General features: G+C 38.6%; 2 protein-coding genes across 2 annotated transcripts in view; both read left to right on the top strand.

Annotated features, from left to right (window-relative positions):
• The first annotated feature begins 5,386 nt into the window (after positions 1-5,386).
• On the top strand, positions 5,387-18,845 carry GUCY1A1 (guanylate cyclase 1 soluble subunit alpha 1). The gene is made up of 8 exons (XM_026041645.1): positions 5,387-5,795; positions 8,798-8,859; positions 9,845-9,903; positions 10,936-11,645; positions 13,055-13,540; positions 14,031-14,174; positions 16,215-16,369; positions 17,927-18,845. The coding sequence occupies exons 1-8, from the start codon at positions 5,547-5,549 to the stop codon at positions 18,126-18,128; spliced, it is 2,067 nt and encodes a 688-aa protein (XP_025897430.1). The 5' UTR covers positions 5,387-5,546; the 3' UTR covers positions 18,129-18,845.
• Positions 18,846-26,294: 7,449 nt separating this feature from the next.
• GUCY1B1 (guanylate cyclase 1 soluble subunit beta 1) overlaps positions 26,295-27,373 on the top strand; it is a 37,543-nt gene continuing 36,464 nt past the window's right edge. The window contains exons 1-2 of the mRNA XM_026041609.1: positions 26,295-26,349; positions 26,585-26,658. Of these exons, the coding sequence (XP_025897394.1) occupies positions 26,347-26,349; positions 26,585-26,658 (77 nt within the window). The 5' untranslated portion in view covers positions 26,295-26,346. The remainder of the gene's footprint in view (positions 26,350-26,584; positions 26,659-27,373) is intronic.

Below are 27,373 nucleotides of genomic sequence, written 5' to 3'. Positions count from 1 at the left end.
GGGAGGCTGGGGGCTGGGAGGCTGCRCGCGCCCGGGCCGCTTGCACAGCCCCGCGTTGACTCACAGGAAAAGCGCATTTTTCCCACGCTCTCCTCTCAGCGTGCTGCCCTGTTACTGCATCCTAGCATAGGAAAAATATTTACCCAGCAAAAGCACACGTGAGGCTTAGGATGACAAATATATATTTTATAAGCAAGATTTGAGAATCAGCCCTTTCTTTCGCCACACGCCAGGATATGGGTGCAGGAACTAGAGTTCCCCTGTGCCTTTAATGGAATCCAGAGATGTGGCTGCAGTGCAGCTCGCATGGGGAGTCTGCGCCTCTCCACTCTGTTTGGATGCGGGGCTTTACTTCAGCCAACTGGAGGGGAATGAGTCAGCCACAAACTCCCTATCAGAGATACTTTGAAACGAGGGTTTTTGTCTGTCTCCAAGAAGGGTGTTGGAAGCAAGCTATAGAGCTTGGTGTTCTGACACAAATGTTAACATATATGCAAGCAGAAGAAAGGTCATGTTAAGCTGAGATCCATTACCAATTTTGATGTTTACATATATATTCCATGAAATTTAATTTCTGCTGACTGCAGTAGGGACCAGGAGATGATTCTACAGGGGAAATAGGAGATAACTTACTTTCTTCTCAGAAGATCTATGTATTTACTTTCTTAATCCCCTGGTTTAGTAGCAGAAACACAGACCACAAAACATTAGAGAATCAGCACAGAAAAAAAGATCTCAATTGTGTTGTCTCTGCATTTCTTAAAAGATATTTCATAAAAAAAAAAAAAAAAAAAAAAAGGCAGAGAACTGAGGAGGTTCCACATGAGATGGGGAGAAAGTCTTTCCTGTAAAAAATGTCTGGACTTTTAGCTTGTGCTAAGCTATCATATAGGACTGTCATTGAGAAAAGATACAACACTCGAATTGAGTACAATGGTTGCACTGTAATACTAACAACTGATTACTGTGAACTGCATTAATGTTGCTGAATCTATAGCCATTTCTTGGGTGTCAGTAAATTGTGGGTAAATCCACTATCAAACAGCATGTTTCAGCTCACACGATCGGTAGAGAGTGTAACAACTTTGTTATCAGTTGCTGCCTTTGTTTGCAGATAGCAAAAGGCTGTACAGTAAAGGAGCCTGTTGTCTTACTGCAAAACCAAAACCAAAACCGTGTCTATCATGAAATGTGCTGTAATACCTACACAAGAGCAGTAATAAACTAGTGAATTGTGAATAAATGGTCATCTATGTTTAGGCATTCCTAGAGCTCAAGTTCTTGATTTTGCAGCTTCCACAGATTTGTATTCTGTAATTTTGCCTGATGGATACGTTAATTACATCTGTGCTGTGCTGCAGAATAAAAACTCAATTCCTCCTGTGCCATTTACCTAATGGACATACTGCAGCCATGATACATTTCTTAAATTATTCTAGGATAATAACTATGTCATTCAGAGTTAGTTTAATGAATGCATTTGTTTTGTTAAAGGCAGGACCAAATTACTGGCAAGGGGCAGATTTCAGTGCATGGGTTAATCTCCTGCTGGGGAGATGCTGGAAAACATCTCACTGCTGTGTACTCAGGGATAGGCATCTTCCCCAAAATGACCTCTACCTAAGTCAACAATTGGCAGTTTACTATTTGATGTGGTGCACTAACGCGTAGAAATTTGCAAACAAATTTGACTACCTCCTCTAGTTATTTGCATCAACAGCTGAACAAACTAGTGTTTTAGAAGAGTGRGCACTCTGAATGTGTTTAAGTTAACAATGAAGCTGCTAAAGAAAGYTAAACTTCCTTGCTTTCACAGGAAAAACACTAGCAAATGCTTACTCTATTTTTTTAAAGTATGAACTTTCATTCTGATGTGGATTTTTGCAATTTTTCCCTTCAGTTCGTTGGGAATGGACAAAGCACTCCCAAGTATTTTCAAATCACTGAGGCTTTGATTCTGGTGCTAAACTTGAAGCAAAAAAAGGAACGTGCAGACACTGCACTTCASCTTAATAACAGAAAATGGCAGGATTTAGTTACCCTCCTGAGTGTGCATGCTGGCAGGCACAGGTGGCGAAGCTGCCATGAAACAGGGCGACTGGTGGCCTCAAGGCTAGGAGGCGTTGGCTGGTGGTGGTTTTGCTCGTGCAGACAGTAAGAGCTCCCGCCTGGCTCTGCACAGTGGCCTCCTGGCCCACTGGTGAGGGATGGTGCTTTCTGGACACCCCCAAGACACCCCCATACTCAGCAAGAGTATGAAGTCCCGTCCTGTATAAAGGCAAGAGAGAAGTCAGCAATTGCTCTACTGAAGCAGCAGCTCCCAGAGCAGGCAGAGCTCCTGCAGGCACTGCAGTGTCTCTGGTACTACAGAAAGGTAAATTCAGCCAGCGATATTTTCCCACTGTTGCAAAACAAACTCAAAAAACTCCTTTTCAAATAGTTTTTCATCACGTGGCAATTTACTTTATGAATTGGTAGTTGGGTACATTTCAAAATAAAAATGTGACAGTACAGCATAGTATCAGATTCTGTCTCATTTTGAGCAATGGACTCATCTTGTAATAAGAAAAAAAAATACTGCTTCCACTTTTTGTCCCATTTCTATCACTTAAGGTTACAAAACAATTTTAGTTACTGTTAGCAAGCAGTATTGCTTCTATCTTATAAATGGATGTTTTAATATCAAGCAGTTTTACTGTATGATTGATTCACTGTGTTATATTTCATGCTATTACCAAGGAAATACTTTAGTAGAGGAAAATATTCAGAAGCAACTAATACAAATAAGCATAAGGAAAGTACTTTGGCAGGGAGACAAGTATAGAAGTAAGTATATGGTGAAATGTTTGCACAAGGCATTTAGAGCACTGTTAAGTAATTTACTATAGTGCCATGACTATACTATGTAGGTCATCTATCTCCGTTTTTCTGTGTGGCACAGTGCCATGCTGGATTCAGCCAGACACTATTTGCTTGTAGCTTGATCTTGGAGCAGATTATTTAGTTTTAATTCTCAGTTTGCTTCTAAACATAAATAGAGCAGCAATTAATATGGCAAACAGAGAAGTCCTGTTATACCTTGCTGCTCCCCTGGCATGAACCACAGAAGTAAAGAGTAGGTGGGGTTGGGAAGGACCTCTGGAAATCACCCCCCAGCCTGTTCTGCTGCTGCAGGGGGCTATTCTTCCCCAATGAAAAAGTCCTATTTCCTTGTGCTGAAGTTCAGCAGATTTCTCATCCCTCCAAACAGCTGCACAATCAGCGAGGCATGGTTGCAGAGAATGAGGGTGCAGAAACATTTGAAAGTTTCTTCATGTTTCTCATTTTTTAAACAGCAACTAGCAGGAGCCTATGGTCCCATTCAAAGCAAGGGCACAGATTCGGGTCCTCACCAGGGGCTGAGGAGGTCAAGACACCTGGAGAGTGGCTGACTACAGCCCACCACCAAGCTGCAGCCACAGCAGCTGCGTGTCTGGCAGCTCTGCTGCCTTGGGGACCTTCATGCAACTTAACCCAAAGAAGTTCTGTCCTGTGRCCACCCTCTGAAATGTTTCCTTCCAGCCTGGCAGCTTCTGGAGACTCCAGGCTTCCCAGGTGTATAATGATGGCATCACTGTCTTCACTGAGATGATTTYACTTGCAAGAGATTCTTCCTACCACATCAAATATAACTTAATTAAAATACAATATGTTAGTGTGGGAGTAAGTCCCGAAATAATTCAAGATTGCTGTCTTCTCGAGACAAAGAAATAGTCCCACCTGTGGGATAAGAACCTAGTGGTTAGTGCTGAACGTTAGTCACTACCTTTGTTCTTACGCAAATGCACTAAATATTTGCTAGTATCTAATTTAACCACTGTTAATTCAGCCTTTCATTTTTCACAGGCAGGTAACTTATTAATAGAAGCAMATGCAAATGTATTTCATACACTGGGAGAGATACTTTAAATATCTTATTATCTTACTATACTTAGTAAAATGGAACAGTAAAAAGTAAGGCATTACTGATAACCTTGCAACAGAAACAAATGAGTATTTTCTGTATAAAATGGAAATCAGAAATATATAATATCTGTATAAAATGGGAGTCAGAAATATAGAATAATATTTAAATATTTTTCACTCCCATTGTCTTTAGCATTGTGTCTATTCATTCCTCAAGTAATACGCAACATTTATTATAGCTGTCCCCTAGAAGCTGGCTTGACAACATCAGTATTGTGGCATATTTTACAAGGGCCTTTTCTGCCAAGCCTGTTTCTTGGCAGTGGGTGCAGCTGAACGTGTGACGGCTCTGCAGCGCGCCGCTGCTCTGCCACTGCGGCTGCCTCAGAAACAGCACTGGCTAGTCTGTAATTGGCTATTTTGAACCCTGGTCCAGGGCTGGGTGACCCTAGAAAGCCGCTGGGTTTTCCAGGGGCACGAATAAGTGGTGAGGTGCACAGGCAGGTTAAAGCCACACGGTGCCTCTGAAAGAAATACTTGTACTGGATCTCCAGAGAGACGCACATAACATTTCAGCTGCGGASTCCCCAAGGGCTCTCAAGGATTACCTGGTTAGAGTATTATCTAAGATAAGGGGCTCTGATTCAATGAGATAGTAGAAAAGAAAATCTTCAAGCAAAGASCCTTTTCAGATTAAGTCTTACTGCAATAAATGTAACAAGCAGGCAGCAATTATGAAAATGCAAAGTTCAACTGTGATTTCAGTGTGCTKTATGAAAGCTATCATCTGTAAAGCATAAAATCCCATGGTATTCACAAGCAACATCATCATCTCTGTGGTCCAATTCCCATGGTATTGTTAGCTGTCACCAGTCAGTGGCTTTTGTGAGGGGGCTAMCCCTGCCCTTGGATGGTCTGCAAGATGGTCCAGAAATGCAAATACCAACTTTCATCAGACATTTCTATATAATAGACACTATACTTGGGACATCAAGTAATCGGAGATCTAAGTGTCTTAATTGGTGATCTAAGTGTCCATAACAAACCAATTTCATTTCAAGTGGTTTTAATAGGTGCWTATGAAGAATTAAAATGTTTTCTGGCTAGAATTGCCTGCTCTCTACTCTTTCAGAAATCTCATCCATCAATGTGATCAAAGACATAGGCAGATAAAATGACTCCTCTGCCTTAAATTGCTAGAGCCCCAACTGAGCCACCAAGCACTTAACCACGCACACATCTTTAATTATCTGAATTGCTGAAGTCAATAGTGATTAAAATGCTTAGAATGCTACATGGGTCTAAGTGCTCTCCAGAGTCAGGTCCTAGAAGAGCCATTATTTTAATGCAGGCCTGGTAAAACTGGCACATCACTGGAATTTAAAAGAGTAAGCATTTTTTTCCCCATCCTTTATTGTTTTTCCTTCCTCTTGTTTTGTAGGGGCACACATTTGTTCCTGTGATTTATAACCACCACCAATCTTGAACAGTAGTTGCCTTATCTTCTATTCTGGTTTCTTCTGCTCTTGTTAGTAAACAGAAGAGAAATACTCAACACAAAGCCAAGTACTCTTAATCTCTAAACAGAGACTTCGTACAGTATGTTCTGTACAAAACTGAAGGACTTGAAGATCACAGGGGAATGTCCTTTCTCCTTATTGACTCAAAGTCACATTACGGATGAACATGAGAAGGACTGCACGGAAAACAGCTCCAAAGCAGCTCAGCCCATCTGCCAAGAAGTCCATGATCAGGATGCTCATGGAAACCTTCCACAAAGGAAAACCAGCAGAAGTAGAGTGTATCTGCACACATTAACGGAAAGCATCTGCAAGTTAATCTTTCCTGAGGTAAATGGATACTCATACTCATAATGGTATTTTACTAGCATTTCAATGTAAATATTTCAAATACATTTRTACAAGGCTTTAAATGTAAGCCTTTTCAAAGTTGTTTTGGCTTCAAAGTTTGTTTTCTTATGCAGCTCTGTATAGATTGAACGCTCATTTCATTCCTTCTCATCCTTTCTGGAAACAATTTTGCCACAGTTTTGCTCACTCTTGTACTGTCTCAACCATTATGTTTCCCTATACTTTTATACTGTATTTGCTATCTACTTCTGATCGTCTTAATTGATTCTTTAAAAATATTTATTTCAGTAGTGTTTTTTTTTTTTAATGTATACATGCAGTGAGAGAAATATCACCTTGTTACCTACTTATATTCACCTAGCTGTATCCACACTACTAGGAAAACTAGCCCTTGTCAAAAAGAAAGCTGCTTTCATCTGCTGGGATACAGACTTCTGATATATTATTTTTTAAACCTTAATTGTCTATCGATGCAAGCAAAATACAAAACATTTATTCAGGCGCACAGTTCAACTAAAAGTAACAGAACTTTCACCTTGAGTGAAATTTAGTGAAGCTAACAGACATAAATGAGTAAGATTTACAGATCTTGGCCCCTGGGTTCCAGTTTCCCCACAGCAGGAGCCATTTCTTATTCTCTACCCTGCACAGACTGAACAGAAGAGCTGTGCAAATAGGAAATGTGCAAATAGGATATGCAGTAGTAGTACCGAAACACTGAAATAATAAGTATCTTCTAAATAAAATGAAAAAGGCCCACAGTAGTTTCACAACGAGATTCTTATCTCCCTGCCCAACTGAACTAAGAGGTGCAGTGCATGCACAGTAGCTTGCTTGAGTAGAGACAAGTTATTCTTAGTATAAGGTACTAAGGACATTCAGGGTATCTTGCTAAAATTAGTGGAAAATTATTAAATCCATTTGCAGATATGTTTTTATATTTCTTCCCCCTCTTGTAGTTTTCCTATAAGTCTATGTTATGTTTCTGATTGACTATATTTTACCTTTGTCTGCTGCATTTACATAAAAGACATTTATCTTTTTAAACTGATCTTTAAACCTGTAAAGACTGAAAAATGAGCTAGTAAAGCACTCCTTTTTAGGGTGTGATGATTTCCATTTTAAGTAAGTTCTCTATAACCTTCTATTTCATCTAACTTTATTTTTAATATATGTTTTTGGCGGGGCTTTTTTACTAAATAATTAATATATCTTTTCTCTAAAGAGTAATAATGTATGCAACTGCTTATTATAGAAATCTGGCCCATCCAACATGAAAGATGGATGAAGTCCAAAATATCAGGATCATGTAAGCCAGGAGTTGCAGGAGCCTGTTCTCAGGCTGTCCTGGGATCAAGACCTAAGCATCCTCACTGAATCCTCCTCCTTCACAGAAAGGTTTCATTCATTCCAAAGCATGTTTCTCATTGCCTACATACTTTGTGGTGCTGTCCTTACCCAGAGAGACCAGCATCACCTTCCCAACTGGAAACTCCCAAACATGGAACCAGAGCATGACCCCAGCTGATTCCTGAACTCCTCATGAYGTCAATGAGTTGTGCATGGAAGCCCAGGGCATAGTGCAGCCCAGAATAACTTTTAAAGAAATTTAAGATTTCTTTGTTTGCTTGTTTGTTTTTTTTTCAAAAATACAGAGAATACTGCTTGGAGATAGTCAGTGATTTGAATGACACTTCACTTATTGCACATGTTTATACACAGATGTGATTTACATTGTGTTTACATATGTGGAAGAACAGTTACTCATATTTATATTTTATTTGGAAAAAGACTCCAGAACCTTTCTTTCACATGATGTTTTATTCTGATGTGAGACCTTTCATTTTACATACGAACAAGCAAAAGATGTAGTATAGAAGAGTAATTTCCTYTGGGAATGAGAATCAGGGAAAAGCCAGACCAAAGAAACCCTCACAGACAAATTCTACCATGCCGGTATTACCATGTCTGGGTGGAAAGTTAGGGTTTTGAATGCTCAGAGAATACATATATGACAGCTTCACTGCCTCCAAACTATTTGAAATGTGCCTGTTTGGAAAGCATAACATCTGTATCAACTAGGAATTGCAGAAAGGATATGAAAGGATAGAACTGAGATAAATYGTATCTCCATGATACTCTAAAAAGTCTTCTGTTACTGGATACTTTTGCAAAGGTTACGTACTGTGACCAAATTTTCATCTGGTGGCCATTTGGGTTTGCAGAGCATGTAACTCAAACTCATTTATTTAATGCAAATRTAAAACAAAAGGTTCAAAAATTATCTTGAAACATTTTAGTCTTGAAAACAGAAAAGGAGGTGATCTGAAGTACAGAATGTTCTCTTGATCTTTTAGAGCTACTTYGGAAACTCTGTTTGTTAACTTTTACGGTTTCTATCCTGACACTTTCTAAAATTGCCCTAAAAATATTTTTACCCTGAATGTTCTAAGAAAAGTTAGTAGTTAAGAAAGCTACTTTTTGTTATGTATTGCTCTGGGTATTATTCGGAATAGATAAATATATGTTTTAAACTTAAAACATATTCTTTTTATACTGAGCACTCACATTTGTAATGGTAGTTATTTGCAAGTTGGGTTCTTTTTTTGGTTTGTGTTTTGTGATACTATAAACTTGTGATTACACTTGTGGTTTAGCAGCTGTATTTATTGTTGACTGACAACTTGTAGATAAAGCACGTCACTATTAAAAATGCACAAACAGAATGGCACATCAGATACGAGGGGTTATTATAGTGATACTGAAGTGGTACTGAAGCTTCACTATAGTGGAGCTGAAGACATCATCATAGACCAAACCACAAATACAGAAATATTGCATCTTTTAAACACCTCTACTGTCTTGAAAAAATGTTAGCCCTGAATAAGGCAAATRAAGTCTTCTCTGCATAAAAATGCTACTCTTGTGATTAGATTTTCAGCAATGACATTTTAATTAACATATCCCTCTTTTTTTCCCAGTTTGAAAGGCTAAATATTGCACTTCAGAGAACATTAGCAAAACACAGAATAAAAGAAAGCAGGTAAGTATGTACAGTGGGTTTGCAACCAARCCTCACAGCAAATAATGTTTTGCAGAGAGTTTGTTAAAGACTGGGGTGCTGACTGGGAAACAGGACTTCGGGAATCTGTTTTAAATTACCTTGTTAATCTGGTGTGTGAYATTTGATGTCATGTAATTTAATTATGATTTAGTTTATTTTAAAATATTCACAAATATTTCAATTATTGACGAGTTGATTAAATGGGCAAATTCAGCTGTGTTTGTGCATGGACAAATTACATTCCTTGTCTGGAACAGGAAATGCTTTGAAGGACCATACAGACTATTCAGACGTGGGAGGAAAAGGTAGATATAGTAGATAGATTTTATTTTACAATGATCTGGTGGCCCCTTAATAGTAAATAAAAGAACATTATGAATATACCCCATTATTTTAAGATACTTGGAAAAGATTTAAATATAGGTGATTTAATTCTGTATTGCTACTTAGGGTATTAACTTGAAAATTGGCATGCTATTCCAGATGAGGTGATAATGCAAACAACTAAATGTGTATTGCTTTTACATACATATATATATATATATATATAAGATATTTTGAGTGAAGCTATTCAGAAAACATTTGTCAAAGGTTTATCACTTATATGTAGGTTGATCTAAGTTACATCTCCTTGAGTCTGACATTCAGGTTGATGTTCATTGACCTCAGAGAGTTCAGAGGGCTTGTCTTGTTTCACAGGAATCTGGATTACTCTCAATGAATGGGTCATTTGGAAGTAGAGTTGTTATTGGTATTGTTGGTGAAATTTATCACAAATGCACAGGGTAATCTAATATTTTAACATTACCCTATTTTGTATGAATAAAAAAATCCCATTTTTTTTTCAGCAGAACTTGGTCTTGACACAGTAAGGAGAGGTTAGGTAACTTCTCTTACATACTAGAGTCACTATAATGTATGTCTTAATTTTCAAGGAGTTTTATAAATTTTCTGATCTTTACAGAAGCACTGGAGACAGAGAAGATTTTGAAAAAATAATCACTGATCATGCTAATGCAGCAGGTAATATAAGTTTGCTTCATAGTAGAAGAATGCTAATCTTGTTTCTAACAAATAATTTCCTTCATGTGATGGCAGCAGTGGTAGCTGGCGTCATGGAGGCTAACCTGGGATCTCTGCAGTTGGACAGGCCAGGATCAATATCTGAGTTAAACAGCCAGGTTTTTCAAGCCTGGGCTGTCATAAATTCATAAATATACCTTTAAGATCCAAAATCCAGAATAAGTTGTAATACACATTCAATAATATGTTACAGATTCATACTGACAAAAAWTTTTTTGATCCATTTCCTCTTCTGAAGAAATAACAACTTTAATCTGTGTGAAGAAAATTCCATTAATATATGAGATGGACTCTCTTAACTTCATCTATACTTCTAAATTAACATTTGATGGAACCGAAACATGGTCTTCTATACACTTAAGCTGGTTCTGGCACGCATTTGGCCCATGCCAGATGGCACTTTTCCAAATGATTCTTAGGAGGTGTTTTGGGAGGTAGGACATTCTTAATAGACTGCATGCAGCCATCCTGTTTAAAAGAATTTATTAGCAAAGATGTGGGGTTTTTTTGTGTCTTTTGGCCTCAGTGCCCTGAAAATGTTCCTGGGGCTATTTAATTCACTGTGTCAGGTATAGTAGTTATGTCTGCATGTGTGCAAAAACACYGAATTCGAAAATTTATTTTACTCCTACTTCTAAACCTTATTTTATTATCTTCTATTTTTATTCTTTATTTTTATTTCATAATATCAAGTTTAGAGTCCTAGGTTAAATGTTATGCCAAAATATACTTTCAATTTTAGCTGAGGTTGGCTTAGTTTACATCTTTCCAAACTTGGATCCTTCCAAACTACAAYGTTGAGTCTCCCTGTTTTCCAGGTGATGTCTTTATTGGTCACAGCTGGCCTCCTAACTAAGAGGTCTCCCAGGGAAGGATATTGCTAATTTGATTTGGTCTGGGATGGAAAAAGCAGGGGGAAAGTGAGTTCCYGCACCATCTGCACAGTTCTGACTGAAATGTGGTTCCATGCAGGTATACCTGTGGACAGTCTGAAGGAATCTCTTGGTGAAGAGCTATTCAAAATATGCTATGAAGAGGATGAACACATATTAGGGGTTATTGGAGGAACGCTTAAGGACTTCTTGAACAGTTTTACTACTCTGCTGAAGCAGAGTGGCCATAGCCAAGAGGCAGGAAAAAAGGACAAACTTGAAGAAGCCTCTATATTATGCCTGGAGAAAGACCAAGACTACTTAAATGTGTATTACTTCTTTCCTAAGAAAATCACAAGTCTTATCCTATCTGGCATTATCAAAGCAGCAGCTCATATTTTGTATGAAACTGAAGTGGAGGTGATGCTCATGCCTCCTTGTTTCCATAATGACTGCACTGAGTTTGTTAATCAGCCTTATTTGCTGTACTCTATTCAGGTTAAAAATGCAAAACCTTCCTTATCTCCATGTAAACCGGAGTCCTCCCTTGTTATTCCTGCCTCTATGTTCTGTAAGACCTTCCCATTTCACTTTATGTTTGACAAGGATATGTCTGTTCTACAAATTGGAAATGGGATAAGAAGACTTTTGACTAGGAGAGAATTTCAAGCGAAGCCTAATTTTGAAGAGTACTTTGAAATTCTTGCCCCCAAAATAAGTTGCACTTTTAGTGGAATTATGACAATGCTAAATATGCAATTTACTGTACGAGTGAGAAGATGGGAAAATACTGAAACGAAATCATCTATGGTAAGCAACTTTCCATAACCATGACTTCTGTGAGTAACTGGTTCGCTTGTTTTGGGACATACAAGATACTGTTAAAATAAATAGCCACCTGATGTAATAGTGATTTTCACATTGTCTCCCTTTCAACAGACAATGCAATTAAATGGTAACGATTTGTTACAAGTACACTCTGAGACAAGGGTTTACACTAATTAAAAGTTCTTAAATCTAACAAAATGTAATTCAGATTCTGAAGATAATATTCAGTCAAAATTATTCTTTGCTCCAGTAAAATGTCACTGTTAACTTGATTTTATTAAAAAATAATAACTAAATATTTAGATGAAGTCAACAAACTGATATAAAGCCAATGATGCACCATACTCTTGATGATAAAAATGTCTCCAGCACTGAGCGAGTAGTAGGGAAAGCTTTACCAAAGTGCCTCTCACTCATGCAGGAACAGCTCAAGGATTTGAGGGAAGAGCAGTGCTCATTCATCCTGTGCTCATTCAGCTTCTGGTATCTTGGCATCTTTGATATCTTGTTATCATCACTCATGTTATCACCAAAAATCCCACATGGTTTCAGCTGATGGGATTGTTCATTACTTTTTGAACAAGTAATGAACTCTGAGTCCGTAGTAAATGACCTGGGACAATATAGAGCATTCAGTATTCAACAACTGCTTTTATTCATCATTAACTTAAGCTGAATTCCAAATCAAATATATGTGAGGCACTCCAGGATGAACCGCTAGTTCACACATAACACTGCAAGAACTTTAATGAAGAAAAGTAATAAGGCTTACCCAAGGTTATTAACGAAATTGGAAAAAAATGTAGCACTGATTAGCTACTTTCTCTAGGATCCACTTCTTTGTTAGGCAACATTTGAATGATTACAAGGATAGCAGAGCCTGCTTTTGCAGGTAGCTATATATGCAAACGTCTATTAGCAAGGAACAGAGACTGCCTTTAAAAAAATGGTCCTTCACAGCAAAGTTAAGAAGTGTTCTACAGCACCTTGCGTATTACACGAGAGCTAAAAGCAGCACCTCATACAAATATTTTTGCCTTTTTAGATAATGAAAATTGTATATTTATTTCTRGTATTTATGCCTTTTCTTCCTAAATTTAAACTGATACTTACTGATACCCAAACATAATGAGTTGTTTAGCTTTGTGGTTTAACTTTTGCACCAGGAGGCTCAAGTAAAATCTGAAGTGAACCAAGTTATTTGATAGCTTTAAGAGTGCTATGACTTAATGCCGTGTACTTTCTAAGTGACTAAATGAAAATGTAGTGACTATGGATTGATCTGATTCTCCTATACTTCAACCCTATGTACTTCCTCTAAATCTTGCTTCTAAACCATTGCCAGCATTGTGAACATTGTGCATGAATTCTTGTTTTTTGAACTGTTTCAGGTTATGGATCTTAAAGGCCAAATGATCTATATTTTTGAATCCAGTGCCATCTTGTTTTTGGGATCTCCTTGTGTGGATAGGCTAGAAGATTTTACAGGGCGAGGACTGTACCTCTCAGATATTCCCATTCACAATGCCCTGAGAGATGTTGTTTTGATAGGAGAGCAAGCCAGAGCTCAAGATGGACTGAAGAAGAGGTTGGGAAAGCTCAAAGCAACCCTTGAGCAGGCCCATCAAGCCCTTGAAGAGGAAAAGAAGAAGACTGTAGATCTTCTGTTCTCTATTTTTCCCGGAGAGGTTGCTCAGCAGCTGTGGCAGGGACAAGTTGTGCAAGCCAAGAAATTTAATAATGTCACAATGCTTTTTTCTGACATTGTTGGATTCACTGCCATCTGCTCCCAGTGTTCACCTATGCAGGTTATCACCATGCTTAACGAGCTTTATACTCGCTTTGATTACCAGTGTGGAGAGCTAGATGTCTATAAGGTACAGAATTTATTGCATTTCTCTTGGGTTCTAGGGCTGGAAGGGAAGTAGAGAAATGGCACAGAAGATAGTAGAAACCTCAAATTTATTTTGCCATAAATAAATAAGATCATAATAAGATCAGTTAGAAAACAAAACAAAGTATCGACATAAACAGCTTGGCATGCAGCCAATTAAAGAACTTCATTGGTCAAAGAGTTCATTGGTCAAAACTGTTGTACAATTACAGTGATTCTGCAGTAAACAAGTGATTAATGTAGCTACTGGCACCTGACAGCAGATGACAAGGACAAGAATTTTAGCATCATATTCAGCACTGTGCATTTTTTCTTTTTGAATGATATTGCAGGATTTGCCTAGGATTTACATACTTTCATGTGGTAAACCTATAGCACTCAGTATATATAAAKATTTAATTTCTGCTAAAGCCACAGACTATTCTCATGTATGTCAAACAGTATAACACTAAGGAACAAATATACCTGTTTAGGTGGAGACTATTGGAGATGCCTACTGTGTGGCAGGAGGTTTACACAAAGAAAGTGAAACGCACGCTGTTCAAATAGCATTGATGGCCCTGAAGATGATGGARCTGTCAGATGAGGTGATGTCTCCCCACGGAGAGCCTATCAAGGTCATATATTTTATTGTATTTTTATGTGATTTGATGATAAAACAGGATATTTTTGTTTGCTTGGTTAGTTTAGAGGGGTTAGTAGGCTGACCTTGTTACTTYTGTGAATGAGAGGTTTTTGGAGAGGAAAGAAAGAGATTTGAAAATCAATCCAAAAGACTTAAAAGCAGTGGAATCAATAGCTGCACACTGACGTGCTGCTGCTGTTGCCTCAGTAGCAAATTTGCCATTGGCGTGGAGTATGTTACGGTGCTCTGATCAAGAGACTAATCCTCTCTCAAAATTTTAACCAAAGAGAACATCAAAGTGTTCAGTTTGAAAACAGATATAAATATAAAAGGTCATGGTCTGATTGCAGTAATGCATACATTGCAGAGGTRTTCTGCTGCTGTTCTTGTTTTAGAATCAGGTACTTAAACCATTGGTATAAAATGATAGCCTTAGATTTCATTGATAGAGGCTACAGTTAGATTCAGTAGTAGTTGTATTTATGACCTCCTTTCAATGAAGACAGGAGCATATGCTGAATTTTACACCTAGGTTTACTTCTGTTAAAAAAAAAAAAAAAAAGAGAGAGATAGAGACCTGTATGCATGTGGGCCTACTACTAAGTTCAAAGGTCTTGGAAGAGGGTCCTGATTACATTTAGTATACAGATGCCTCAGATCATCATGTCTTTCATTTGCTAACTTTTATCATGTTCCTGTTCATTCCTTTAAAAAGCATTAGGCTTCTTTGATTTTAGACTAAAGAATAATCGTGTATGTCATACCAGTAGCCAAGAAAATGGTTATTTAGAGGATTTCACGCTCTACATCTATCACAGAGACAGCATTACTGTATTATAAATAAATGACATTCTGTTTTTCACAAAATCTGGAAACATCCTGACAATGTTATAACATGTTTATAATTTCTGCACAAATTCTGTTTCTGTAATTTTGAGTGAGGAGTGCTACTGCATTTAAAAAGTCATTTAAAAATTATGGGAAATGTTTTCTATTGTATAAGCACCTAAGAGAAGCTTCGTAGAAGAAAACTAAATCTTTCTCTATTTTTAATCTCTTTGTGAAAGTACTGGTGGTTTTGCAAAATAACAGACCTGTCACAAAGTCTACTGTCAATTTATATATTAATTTTCCAAGAAAGATGCCTGGCTGCAAACTGCTTGCTTTAAATCAGACTYCTATATCATTGTACATATTTTGGCCATCTGTAGTCTTTGCTGTGTGGGTGGGTTTTGCTTTTGTCGTAAGCTTTTCTGCTTTTCTTACTCAAAAATAGAAATTACAGTTTCTTCAAAGAGATATGGAATTCTCTGGATTCGCACAGAGAGTAGCAAACTTAAATGCCACTGTATTGTTAGAGCTGTGAATATCTCTGTTCTGAAGAAACCATGTCTATGTATGTATATTGCACATAAGAAAAGAATATATTTTAAAAATAAGGAAAATAAAAACCAGCGCCAGCTAGGCAAAAACTCACATACCTGAGTACTGGTTGCAAAAACTGGTATCAGACTGTTTCACTTGATGCATAAGTATGCTTCATTATCTAAATTCTGTACCCTGGCTTTGGGATCTACTCTAAGTTGGCCACTGTCAGTAGAGTTCAACTGGAACTGCAAAATATACATATTTTCTTTGCTGTTCCCCAAGACTTAATCTTCTGGCTTCAAGAACAAAGCAAGTATTACTCATTAACCCTGTCACCAGCTTAACATTGTACTGTATAATTTCTTTCAGAAAAGCATACAAGTGTTGTAATGACTCCAGCTGATGTTTCTAGATCAATTTACTGCCACAGAAACCAACTTTATCGTAGTTATGTCAGATGGTGGATGATTCACTATGAGTACAAAGTAAGGTTAGAGCAGCAGTGACCAGGAAACACAGTTATTTTAAGGAGATTATTAACAGAATTTATATTAGCACCTCAGATATATATATTTTTTTAATAGAGGAAGAATCTATAAATCAACTAACTTTAATAGTTTGTTTATTTTACCTAATAAAGCTGTCTTCTGTCTTTTATTTAAAGATGCGTATTGGCCTTCATTCTGGATCTGTCTTTGCTGGAGTTGTTGGGGTTAAAATGCCACGTTATTGCCTCTTTGGAAACAATGTAACCCTTGCCAATAAGTTTGAATCTTGCAGTATACCAAGAAAAATAAACGTCAGCCCAACTACTTACAGGTACAGTGCTTTACATCTATATAATATCCACCAGAAATAATTAATATACTAGTTCTTTATTATCATCCTGTTCTTCCTCCCTCGCCTTTACAGCTTTTCCTCTTTTTATCTGACTGCTCATGATCACACCATGGTTATTTTAGTCAAAAGCCAGCCAGCAGCAGTAAGTAAAAGGCGGAAGCAGAAAAGCTGATATGTGGTTTTCAGATGTTACATTTAAAATAAATTGAAGGTCTGGGACAATTTTGCTTCTTACCCAAAAGATGGATATTTCTTGCTTTTTCTTCTTTCTTGTGTTTGCCTCCTTTTTGTACTATTGTGAATTTCTGTGTGAACTGGGTGTCAAACTTCTATGGATGCCCTTGAAAATAACAACTTACATGAATTATTATTAAACACCTCTTTAGGCAACCTCATTCTTCCTTGCTTAGGAAAGATGAATGAATAGGATGCAATGAATCAACTGTGCTAGTGTTTAGTTTATACTGATCTCAATTTGGTTTAAYCCTTTAATAAGGAACCTAGGTTGTATTGCTTATCTACTCAGGTCAGACAATTTTTGGTGATGGGTATTAGGTGMCTATGCAGACAGCGAGCACACAAGGAATTCTCCATGCAGAACTCTTTGCGTTATCTGCTTAATTGCACTTACAAATTACCTTGTAATAGGTTTGTGGCTAAGGACTAGGGTTTTCTGACTGCCAGGGGAAACACTAAGAAACTGTTTGGAATCTGTTGGTAACATCAGTCTAGGTCTGAACTCTAGGTCTATGTCTGCATTTTATGCCCCTGGGCTGGTATAGGCGATGGTTTCTTCCAGAGTGGCCAAGGTTTTTATTAGACTGAATGGTAGAAAGAGCCTTCACTGGTAGCAAGTGATAAGGGTGCCTAGATAAAGAAACAGGAAATAATGACAGAAATAGTTCCCGTTTAAGGGTGCTCTGCTATCTCTTCATGTACAGCCTGTACAGGATCCTGTGCAGACAGCTGCTCCTGCTTGGCTTGTATGGCCACGTATCTGATAGTGCCCTGTGGCCAGTGTCAGGCAGACTATTTGGCACAGGATCCCCTGACATGACCTGCAGCACATGCTATGGGGCTCTGCAGGGTGCCAAGTGGCGCTCTATGGGAAAGACCAAAATGATTCGAATTAGCAAGAGGAGTGGCATAGTTTAGTTATGCAGCCTTTCAGTATTTCACTAGCAGAAGCATAAATTCTGGTGCCAAGGTCATGTGAGCTAGCTTGCAATACTAAATCGTATTTGAAAATATTTGCAACAAACATAGCACCTACATTTTAAGCATTGAGAAAACAGTAAAAGGCACAAAACAGTAAAAGGCAATATTCTTGCCTGAACTGGTACATGAATTTATGGGTTATCAAAGTTACAAAATAAATAGCTTTTTTCAATCTTTTCAGTAAACAGAATATAAACATTACATTAGACTCTGTCCCATTTTGTAAAGGRTATCTAAAGAATTACTGAAAGTCCGTACTTGTAGTAATCAATTCATGTTTGATTCATATTCCACCAAGATGATTTGTTTTTCTTACAGGTTGTTAAAGGACTATCCTGGTTTTGCTTTCACACCTCGCTCAAGAGAAGAACTTCCACCAAATTTTCCCAGTGATATCCCTGGAATTTGTTATTTTCTGGATGCTTACATTCAAGGAACAAATTCACAGACTTGGTTTCCAAAGAGAGATTTAGGAGATGGCAATGCCAATTTCTTGGGCGAGGAAACAGGCATAGACTAACGTGTACATTCATAAGTGTATAGAGTAATTTTATAAGTATTCTAATTTTTTTGTATAAACTGAGAATTTTAAAAAAATGTATGAAACATGAAAGCACTTTAGATTGCTAACACCTGAAAGCCAGTATTAAAATTTCAGGAAGTATGTCACTGACTACTTTTTCTTTTTCATAAAAAAATATAGTCACTGAAATAATATTGCAACTTCACTGTTTAAAATGCTATCTAAAAGTACCTTTTTTTCCCTGTGATAATGTGTAAGTGTGTTTTATGTAACAGCTCTCAGTTCTCCCTGTGCTGAGAACTCTAGGTGTATTGTACGTGCGGTGTGTCAGGAAATATAATGTGCAAGTGATGCAGTCACATGCAGTGTTGTGAGCTGGTGCTTACCAATGACTATTAAAAATATATTTTCTTAGTGACTCTGTAAGAAAAGAATCATAGAAATATTGTTGTTGTTATCACATACTCCCCACAGTGCATCATTTGGGCCCCATCCGAGAAACTACTGACCATCTCCTAACAGTTACTGGAGTGAATTTGTTGAGTGTGCTCAGCATCTTCCAGAAAAGGCTTTTGATTGTAATTAATATACATATACGTAACAATTTGCTGCCTACTGTTTTCTGAACTTTATTTTCTTTGTGCATAAAATGAATATTTCTAGATTAAAACACTGTATAATCTAAACTCTCTGTAATCACCAAACAGTTTTTCAGTTCTTGGGGTTTTTAAACCATACTTTACAAAAAGTAATAATAACAACATGATATTATGTATTATAGCAATAAATGTTTTCTTTTTGTTGACATTTAAATGGAAATGTTTTGAAAGGAGGAAAATAAAACATGTTTTGGAGTGTTTACCTAGAAAAGAAATTTCAGTTAGAACTGCATAATATAGAACAGAAATGCACTGATTTAAAGCTATGATCCTTATTCAAGGAAAACAACATGGACATGATATAATTCACTCGCTTCAAAGTCATCAAGGAACTATAAGTGAGGGATATGTTTTAAAACTTACAAACACATATATGAAGTATTAGCATTACAACAGTGGAAGACTTTCCACAGACGATGGTGGAACATGTGTGGAAACCCCTGAAGGGTCAGTGGTAGCTATTGAGGACTGAATTTAGTACTTTACTTTCAAGAAAACAAAAAGTTTGCAAATCTTGGTGAGTGATCTTTGCAGCATTATTTTGGTGGGACCCTGGCTTAAAGTAATATCCACAGACTACTAGTGGTTCCATGTGGGTGCTCCTAGACTTGAATGTGAGGAAATTATATTACTGACTGCTCAGTAGGCTCACAATATTAAGACATGATCTAGTAATGACTGAAGTCAGGAGGAATCTATCCCTCCCTAGATCATCTATGGAAAAGAATAGGCTTTTAAATAACAAAGATTAGTTTCCCTGTATCTACAGAACAGGAAGGATTCAGGAAAGAAATCCATTTTATCCCTGGATGAGTCCTATTTCTGGACTGGAGAATGGCAATGGAGGTTCCTGACCCCTTCCTAAGTGTATCTCTGTGAAATATAATGTGCCCTGGGACAAAGCTCTTACTGCAGACCAAATTCATCTTACCATGTTTCTTTTTATAGCTCTAATATACCCTAGGCTACATTATCAGCTAGGATAAATTGCTTGAGAATTCCTTTTTATTTAAGTGACCTTTTTTTTTTCTGAAAATGTCAAAACATTCCCACGCCGCCTTCAGCTTTAGTTCAGAGAAGAACCCTGATGAGGTACTTGAGCGTACACACACATTTATGCAATATGCCTGATTCTCAGTGAGGTAAATAGGATTTAGGTGCATATTTAAGCCACTGATTCAGGAAATGGCACACAGCATTCTGTATCTAGATCTCTTTAGCAAAACAAACCTAGTTTAGCTTTGAGTACAACTTTTAAAAATTTAAATCTCACTGAAGCTGCTCTTCTGTGTAAATTCTTTGCTTAATTTATATATATTTAATAAGTGGCCATTATTTTAACTAAACTTTACACTTAGATCTTAACTAATTTTTTCACTGCTTAACTAATCTTTTCATTTAAATTAATGCCAATGGGAAAAAAAGAAAAGGAATCAGAAAGCCAATAAGCAAATTTTTGGAGATTAACAAAAGCAAGACAATTTAGCTGATATAATATTAGAAGATCCTGCAAACAAATAAAACAGTCATTTTAAGCTCATGCCTTGTATATTATTGTGTTGGCTCATCTAATGAAAGTCTTCTGTAATTATACAATGTCATTGATATAAATATAATAATAATAACTCAGTATTATGCTCAGAAACATTTTTTATTATGGGAATTTTTACTTTATCTCGTGAAGATTCTGTGGAGCTGATTTTTGTTCACATTTACACTGGATAATGGAAGACACACTCTTAGCACAATGTAAACTTTCTACTGAAAAGGTGTAAATGGCCCTAAGAATAAGAATAAGAATAATAGTAATAATAAAACTCAGRTTCACTGAATCTAACAGTGATATAGCTAAAGTAAAAGCTACAGCAAAATAATTGCTTTAGCTGTACTTTATTCTAGCAAGACCTGATGGGATCTCAAGGAGATACTGGAAGAGTTTTTCTCGTTGCTGGTGTCAGAGGAAGCACAGTTAGTCTGGTGTTGGTGTTTTCCCCTGAACTACTGTGCCAAAAAAAAAAAAAAAAAAAAAAAAAAAACCCACACTTACAGAAATCAATAAAACAGTGAAGTGCAGAGATAGTCCAGCTCTGGGCCAGATCTATTTCTTCCTGTGAAGTCACACAGAGGAGGAATTCAGATCTTCCTAAACCCGATTTCTCTCTCCCATCACTTTCTTTTACATTCTCTGCAGTAACAGCGGCAACAAAGTAGAGAAGGCAAAATCAGTTTTTCCAGATGAATGCAGACAGCCATCTCAATGAAAGGGAATTTCCCTTAAATCTTGGCAAGGGACCCCTTTTCAAACCCCACCTATCCTATAATCAATAGGTCTGTGCTAGTCCCTACCATTTTTTATGCCTTCTCATTGTTCTGTAAAAGCAGTGAAAGTGGGATATTTGTTTCCCAGAATAGCAGTAATACTTGTGGCTATTTGCCATGCAGTATACAAGGTAATAAGCTAATTTCAAAGCCCCTCTGCAATTATCAGGAGTCAGCTTGTCAGAAAACAAATGAACTCTGGGGCTGTCTCTGAAATGAAGACTCATACTTTGTTTTCTGCCTCTGAAACCTGCACTACGTGTGCAACCAACAGGCTTTAGACCACTCTAAAAACATCTTTGATGGTATGGCTGCTCACTGCTGCACCGGGAGGAGAAAAATCAGATAAAGCCCTTTTTTTTTGTTGTTCAGTTCCCCAGTCCCATTTGTATGAATTCACTGGCAATTCTTTTTTTGCAGAGCACAGGGACAAAGTAAAACTCACTCTTGTGCTTTACTCAGCTAGGCTCAGATACTGAYGCACTAATAAAACATGGAAGACAGTTCTTCTGCAACCTCTGCTCCACACAGACACAACAGTTTAAAATATGTACTCTCCTGAGCACAAAGGGTAGGATCTGAATGTTAACTACGCAGTTAGGCTGGAACATGAAGCTGGAGAGCCAGTCAAAGAAATAATAAACTGYGAAAGAATCTAAAACAAAGTAAACAACTTCTATGAAGTTGTGAGTCTCATGTGCTTCAGCAAATTTTTGATGATGACAGCAGTCAAGCGGAGCCAGCAGTTTCCTAATGGAAATGGAAATAAGCACGTTGCTTTGCAGTCCCAGCATAGGGCATCCTTTGAAGATTTATGCTGAAATTGTTTCTTGTCTTCTGAATAGTACAGGAGTATAGAGTTCTCAAACTGAGATAATGCTACTGCTATACAAACAAATGCCATGTTTACAAGTGTGTCCTGCACACAAAAGCATTTAATGGAAATAACCTAGTGGAACATATGCAGTAACATCTCAGTGATGTGAAAAGATTAAGTTATTCATACAGTTTCATTCTTCTAGGTCTGTTCATCCCCAAAAATAGGGATGAAATACCAAGGACTATAATGGTCCYAGGAGCAGTGAACTCCCATGTCTACAAAATTCAACAGAAGTCTTTCTGCCTACTGTGTATAGTATCATGGAATATTTGGTGATAACATTCAGGTGGCTAACTTTACTATTTAATGTTGCCAGCAAATACCCTTACAGGAGGATTTAAGTGAGCCCACAGAGTTTCCCACACTTACATGCATTACTGCATCACAGAATAGCGTGGCATCGTGACAGCTGTTTCAGTTTTAACTTGTCAATACCAGTATTAGAAACAGAACTTAATAGCATGTTATTTCAGTAGAAATGTTGGCGAAAGTGATCTTAAAARAAAGAAATGCATATCTGTGCACCTTAGAAATATATCATGACCATCTCAAATATCAAGTCTCAGACCATTATGATTTGAAATAGATGAACAAAAATATCCACAATTCAGGGTTGGTAAAGTAACTCAGTCTTCAATAAGTGAGATGTAACAATACCATATAAGGCTGCATTTTTATTCAGGCTTTTAGCAACAAAATAAACTGCAAGAAGAAAGTCCAAAGTAAGAAAAAAACGCAAGTTATTAAAATACTTTGTTTTACAGTGCTTGTGTATTAATATAAACCACGTTGAGCTGAATGTAAAAGTTATTGGCCAGCTAGTGKATTTCTTAGAATTACTGTCTCATAACTGTCCTTTCTGATAGCAGAATGCTACTTTTTGTATTCATGTAGCTCAACAGCAATTTCCAAATTGATTTAGCTTCTTGCAAGAGAAAAAACATGCATACCAACACTGAGAAAATACAGTTGTTTTCCTCCTACAACCACAGAGAGCAACCCTTTCTTTTTTTTTTGCAGGCCAAGGCAGGAAACTCCTGCTGACAAGTAAGCAAGGGTTCAGGGTACACAATACAGAGAGGCTGCCTTGTGAGGTTTCAGTTACGGAAAATACTTTCTACCAAGTTCCTTTCACCCCACCTCCCATCTCATGCATGTCCCTGTTGCTGCTCAGTACCATGGCCACTTTTCTGCTCCTGAATAACAAAGAGCTGCTGGGCAGGAGGTTGAGAGCTGTATTTAGCACATGAAGGGTCCCAAATTGGGAATAAGACTGTATGATATCATGAATGTGCTACAGACTCCATGGAAGTGTATCAGGTAAAGCCCAACAGTTGAGTGATCTGCACAGCGCACATGGCTTGACAGTCCTGATACTAGTAGGCTGGGCCCAGAAATCGCAGCCCAATATTAATAACTTCAAGGCTCACATGTACATTATTTTGTCAATTTAGAATCTGCCATTTAGGAAATCAAATCATGATAAAGACCTACCAGACAATCTCCAGGCTAGTGCCTCTCAGCAAACTGGCTGGCTGAATTTGTTAATTCAGTATTTTCCAAACTTAGAAGGGGAACCCTGTTTCAGAAAATGAAATCAATTATTGTCTGCTTCAGTTCTGTCTATGCTGTTAATAACTTAACAATTTTCAGATTAAATTTTTAAAATCTCATCTCAGATGCTAGACCTTCCACTTGTATTATAATGTGCTACCAGCAAGAATAGGCTTCAATGACAAACTAGCAACTTGGGTTAGGTTTAGCAACCTAAATCAGCACAAAAGAAGAAAGGTAATTTCATAATTGTATGAAGTAATTTCAATCTTTGTAGATACTAGTACTTTGAAAAAAAAAAAAAAAAGAGAAAAAAACAAGTGCAACTCAGGTGTGCCAAACCATCGGAATAATCTACTTCCTGAAAAGAATATCTGAAAACAGTTTTATGTAATTTCTCTAGTATCTTTTTATGAGCTTAAGGGTTTACCCCATATACAGAATGAAGAAGTTCCCTTGAAATTTAAGCACAGTATAGATATTGTTAACACTGATACTCAATTCAGTCTTGTCTTTTCCTGACGTGAGATATGCTGGCAAGACTTCCTTGTCATTTTATATCCACAAAATAATTTTGCAGGTATGTGAAGAGCAAGACTACACAATTTCAGAGGGGAAAACCCCTAGGTGTTTTTCCTAGAGAGGGAAAATCTCTCTAGGCCAGAGATTCCTGGTCAACAGTATCTCTTTCTTTTCCCTGCTTCCCTAAAAGGTCTCATCATTTTTTTCTTAAAAAATGTGTTCACTACCTTCAAAATTRGAATATAAATTCTATGGTTTTAACTGTCTCAGCTGAAACTTGTGTCCTTGGTCACTYCTTAAAATAAGTCTAAAAGTATCTTACCCAGTAGATTTGGAATTTGTTAAACTGAGCAGAATTGATTATTATGCCTACTTGGCACAAAATAGGATTTATTTCTGCTATCCTTTGAATGCTCACTGAGATGAAGTTTGCCACCTTTCTGGTGCTTATGCAGCCACAATTTCTCTTCTTACTTACTAACAATTTAACAAGACTTTRTCTTAACAGAGATTCAAAAGTTCACAGAGAAAAAGATTAAATGCTGTCATTTGTTAATTACACTGAACACATTTTATCTTTTTCTTTCATAATTTATGAAAATTATGGAAGTGGTAATATGAGTATGCAAAGGACTATAAATAGGAGAAGCAACTATTCCATTAATATTTCYTATTTTTTTCATAACCTAAATCAAAACATGTTGCATTCCAAACAAATTTTGCCTTTGGGGTGAATTAGTACAACTACGACTGTTAGTGGATGTTGTGCACAATCTCCTGAACCCTTTTTTGAAGAATATATCCTTCCACGAGGCATATAAAATGCCTTTTCATTTTGTGAATTGCAGGAGACATTGGAAAATCCTTTTTCAGCATTAGTCAGACATCTTCTTACTTTCAATAGAATCATAGAACCATAGAATCATAGAATGCTTAAGGCTGGAAGGGACCTTTAGAGATCATTTGAGATCATTTAGTCCAACCCCCCCTGCACACGCAGGGTCACCTAGAGCACGKGGCACAGGGCTGCATCCAAGCGGGTTTTAAAGATCTCCAGAGAAGGAGATTCCACCACCTTTCWGTGCAGCCTGCTCCAGGGCTCTGTCACCCTCACTGTCATGAAATTTTTTCTTAAGTTCCTGTGGAAATGTTGATGCTTCAGTTTGTGGCCGTTTCCTCTAGTCCTATCGCCGGCCACCACTGAAAAGAGGCCAACCCCATGCCTCCTCACTCCTTTTGCTGAACTTGAACCAAAAAAAAAAAAAAAAAAAAAAAAAGGTTCTAACCTGATTAACTTGATGATTTAAATTTCTATATATTTTTGAGCATCATCTTCAAAGCCGGCAACTACTGACCCCCTAGATTTTACAACAAGAAACTAACTAATCTTGTGTCGTTGCTGGTATTTTTCAGTACCATGAATCAGTAACTGGTCCTGCTGTTTATACAACACATGTGAGGACATTATTGAAAATGCACATATCTGTCTTTAGGTATACTGGGTATAAGTGTTGCTGTATCTTACTAGAGTCTCAACTTTTATTTTTTTTTTCTTATAACTACAATGGTTTTAACTATTCTTGAATGAGRGAATGGAAAGCAGAAAAGGAAGTAGATTTCTTATGATTTTCAATTCATATCTTTAGGGAGGCCACTGTGCACTTCTTGGGGGAAGTAGGAGGTTAAATTAAATGGTTTTCTAGTGTGCTACATTATTATCTTTTTAATTCCTTGTACATTACCACAAATGACGACAGTGTGTCATTCCTGAACTGCTCTTGGCTTGCTGTCCCCAGCCTTCTATTCAAACGCCGGTTAACGGCGTTTTCCATAACACGAGGCCAACCGCAAACGGTGCCTCCTCTCCCAGCCTCCCTCAGCTTTGCAAACGCTGCCCACTGTCCCGAGCAGGGGATCCAGGTGACCCACCTGGCTGCTCGGGCGGCAGCCCCTATGGCCCCTGCCGCCTGCCTGGTTGCTGGAGGCGCGAGAGCACGCGACCGTTACCCCGGCCCGCGACCGTTACCCCGGCCCGCGACCGTTACGCGGCACCGCGCGCCCCCCGCCGCGGGCCCAGCCCCCGCCTCGCCGCTGTCCCCGCAGCCCCCGGCCCCCGCAGTCCCTCCTCCGGCGCTGATTGGCTGCCGCACGGCGGCCGCGCTCGCCATTGGTTGCAGCGGCTGCCACTTAGGACGGCGGCGGCTGGGGGAGACGGCGCGGTGGCTGCGGCCGTTTATTTGCTCCGCGGCGGAGGTGGGAGCGTGGTGGTGGTACCGGTATCATGGTGAGCCGTGCGGGTTGCCCTTGCAGGGAGGCTGGAGCCGCCTCGTGGGGATGGGCGGGATCCGGAGGGAGGCAGCGAGAGCGGGGATTCGGGCCCCGGCCGCCTTTTTTCTGGGGGAAGGTTGGGGTGAGTGTTGCGGTCGGTGGGGCTGGTGGGGCCGGGGCGGGATGCGGCGCCGCGGGTGCCTCCAGCCCGGTCCCTCACCGCGCCGCMTCTCCTGCCTCCCCGCCCGCAGTACGGCTTCGTCAATCACGCCCTGGAGYTGCTCGTCATCCGCAACTACGGCCCCGCCGTCTGGGAGGACATCAAGTAAGTGTCATCATCATCATCGTCGTCGTTATCTGCGTGCGTCCCCTCCCCTCCGCCCGCCGGGCCCGCTGTGCCGCCCGCTCGGCGCTTTGCTTACGGGCGGCTCTCTATAACCAGCGGCTGGGCCGGCTCTGCCAGCTGCGCCGGGGGCTCTTTGCCTTCGGGTGCCCGGGGCCTGGCTTAACGCGGCGCTAACTGCCCTTGCTCGGTCTCTGCTTGTCTTCTGGAGTCGCAGCAGGGGTTAAATAGGTCCCTGTCGTTGCCGGAAATACGCAGAGTATAGGGCAGAAGTAAGGAGCGGGCAGAGCATCCCAGAGAGCAGGGAGGTGCTCCCAGAGTCCCGCCGCTGGTTGATGAATGCAACAGCTACATCTGCCTTCCCAAAGGAGAGCAAGTATAGGCTTTGGCTAATAAACTCYTATGCACAATTCATATAAGCTTGTTTTTCTGTTATTTAATTGTGTAAGTATTTATATATACTCAGCTTGAAATTTTAAAAGCACTGCAYATAGAAATATTTGTAAAAGATGTAAATGTGAGTGGAGTTACAAGCTTTATTGGAGTTACAAGACTTCAAGTAACTGCATTTAGAAGAATCCTTTGTAAAACAGATGACTGAATATGATTTGTAGGTACAGAATATTTTTAAATGAGAACTTCTTCAACCTGGAAAAAGTAATACTTCAGCTGGACCTCTCCTCCTGCATTTCTCCCT

The sequence above is a fragment of the Nothoprocta perdicaria genome, unplaced genomic scaffold (assembly GCF_003342845.1).
Source record: "Nothoprocta perdicaria isolate Ctin4 unplaced genomic scaffold, notPer1 scaffold_29, whole genome shotgun sequence".
In the NCBI taxonomy this organism is placed as follows: domain Eukaryota; kingdom Metazoa; phylum Chordata; class Aves; order Tinamiformes; family Tinamidae; genus Nothoprocta; species Nothoprocta perdicaria.
The sequence above is the reverse complement of the archived record's forward strand: the minus strand, read 5'-3'. Positions and strand labels throughout refer to the sequence as shown.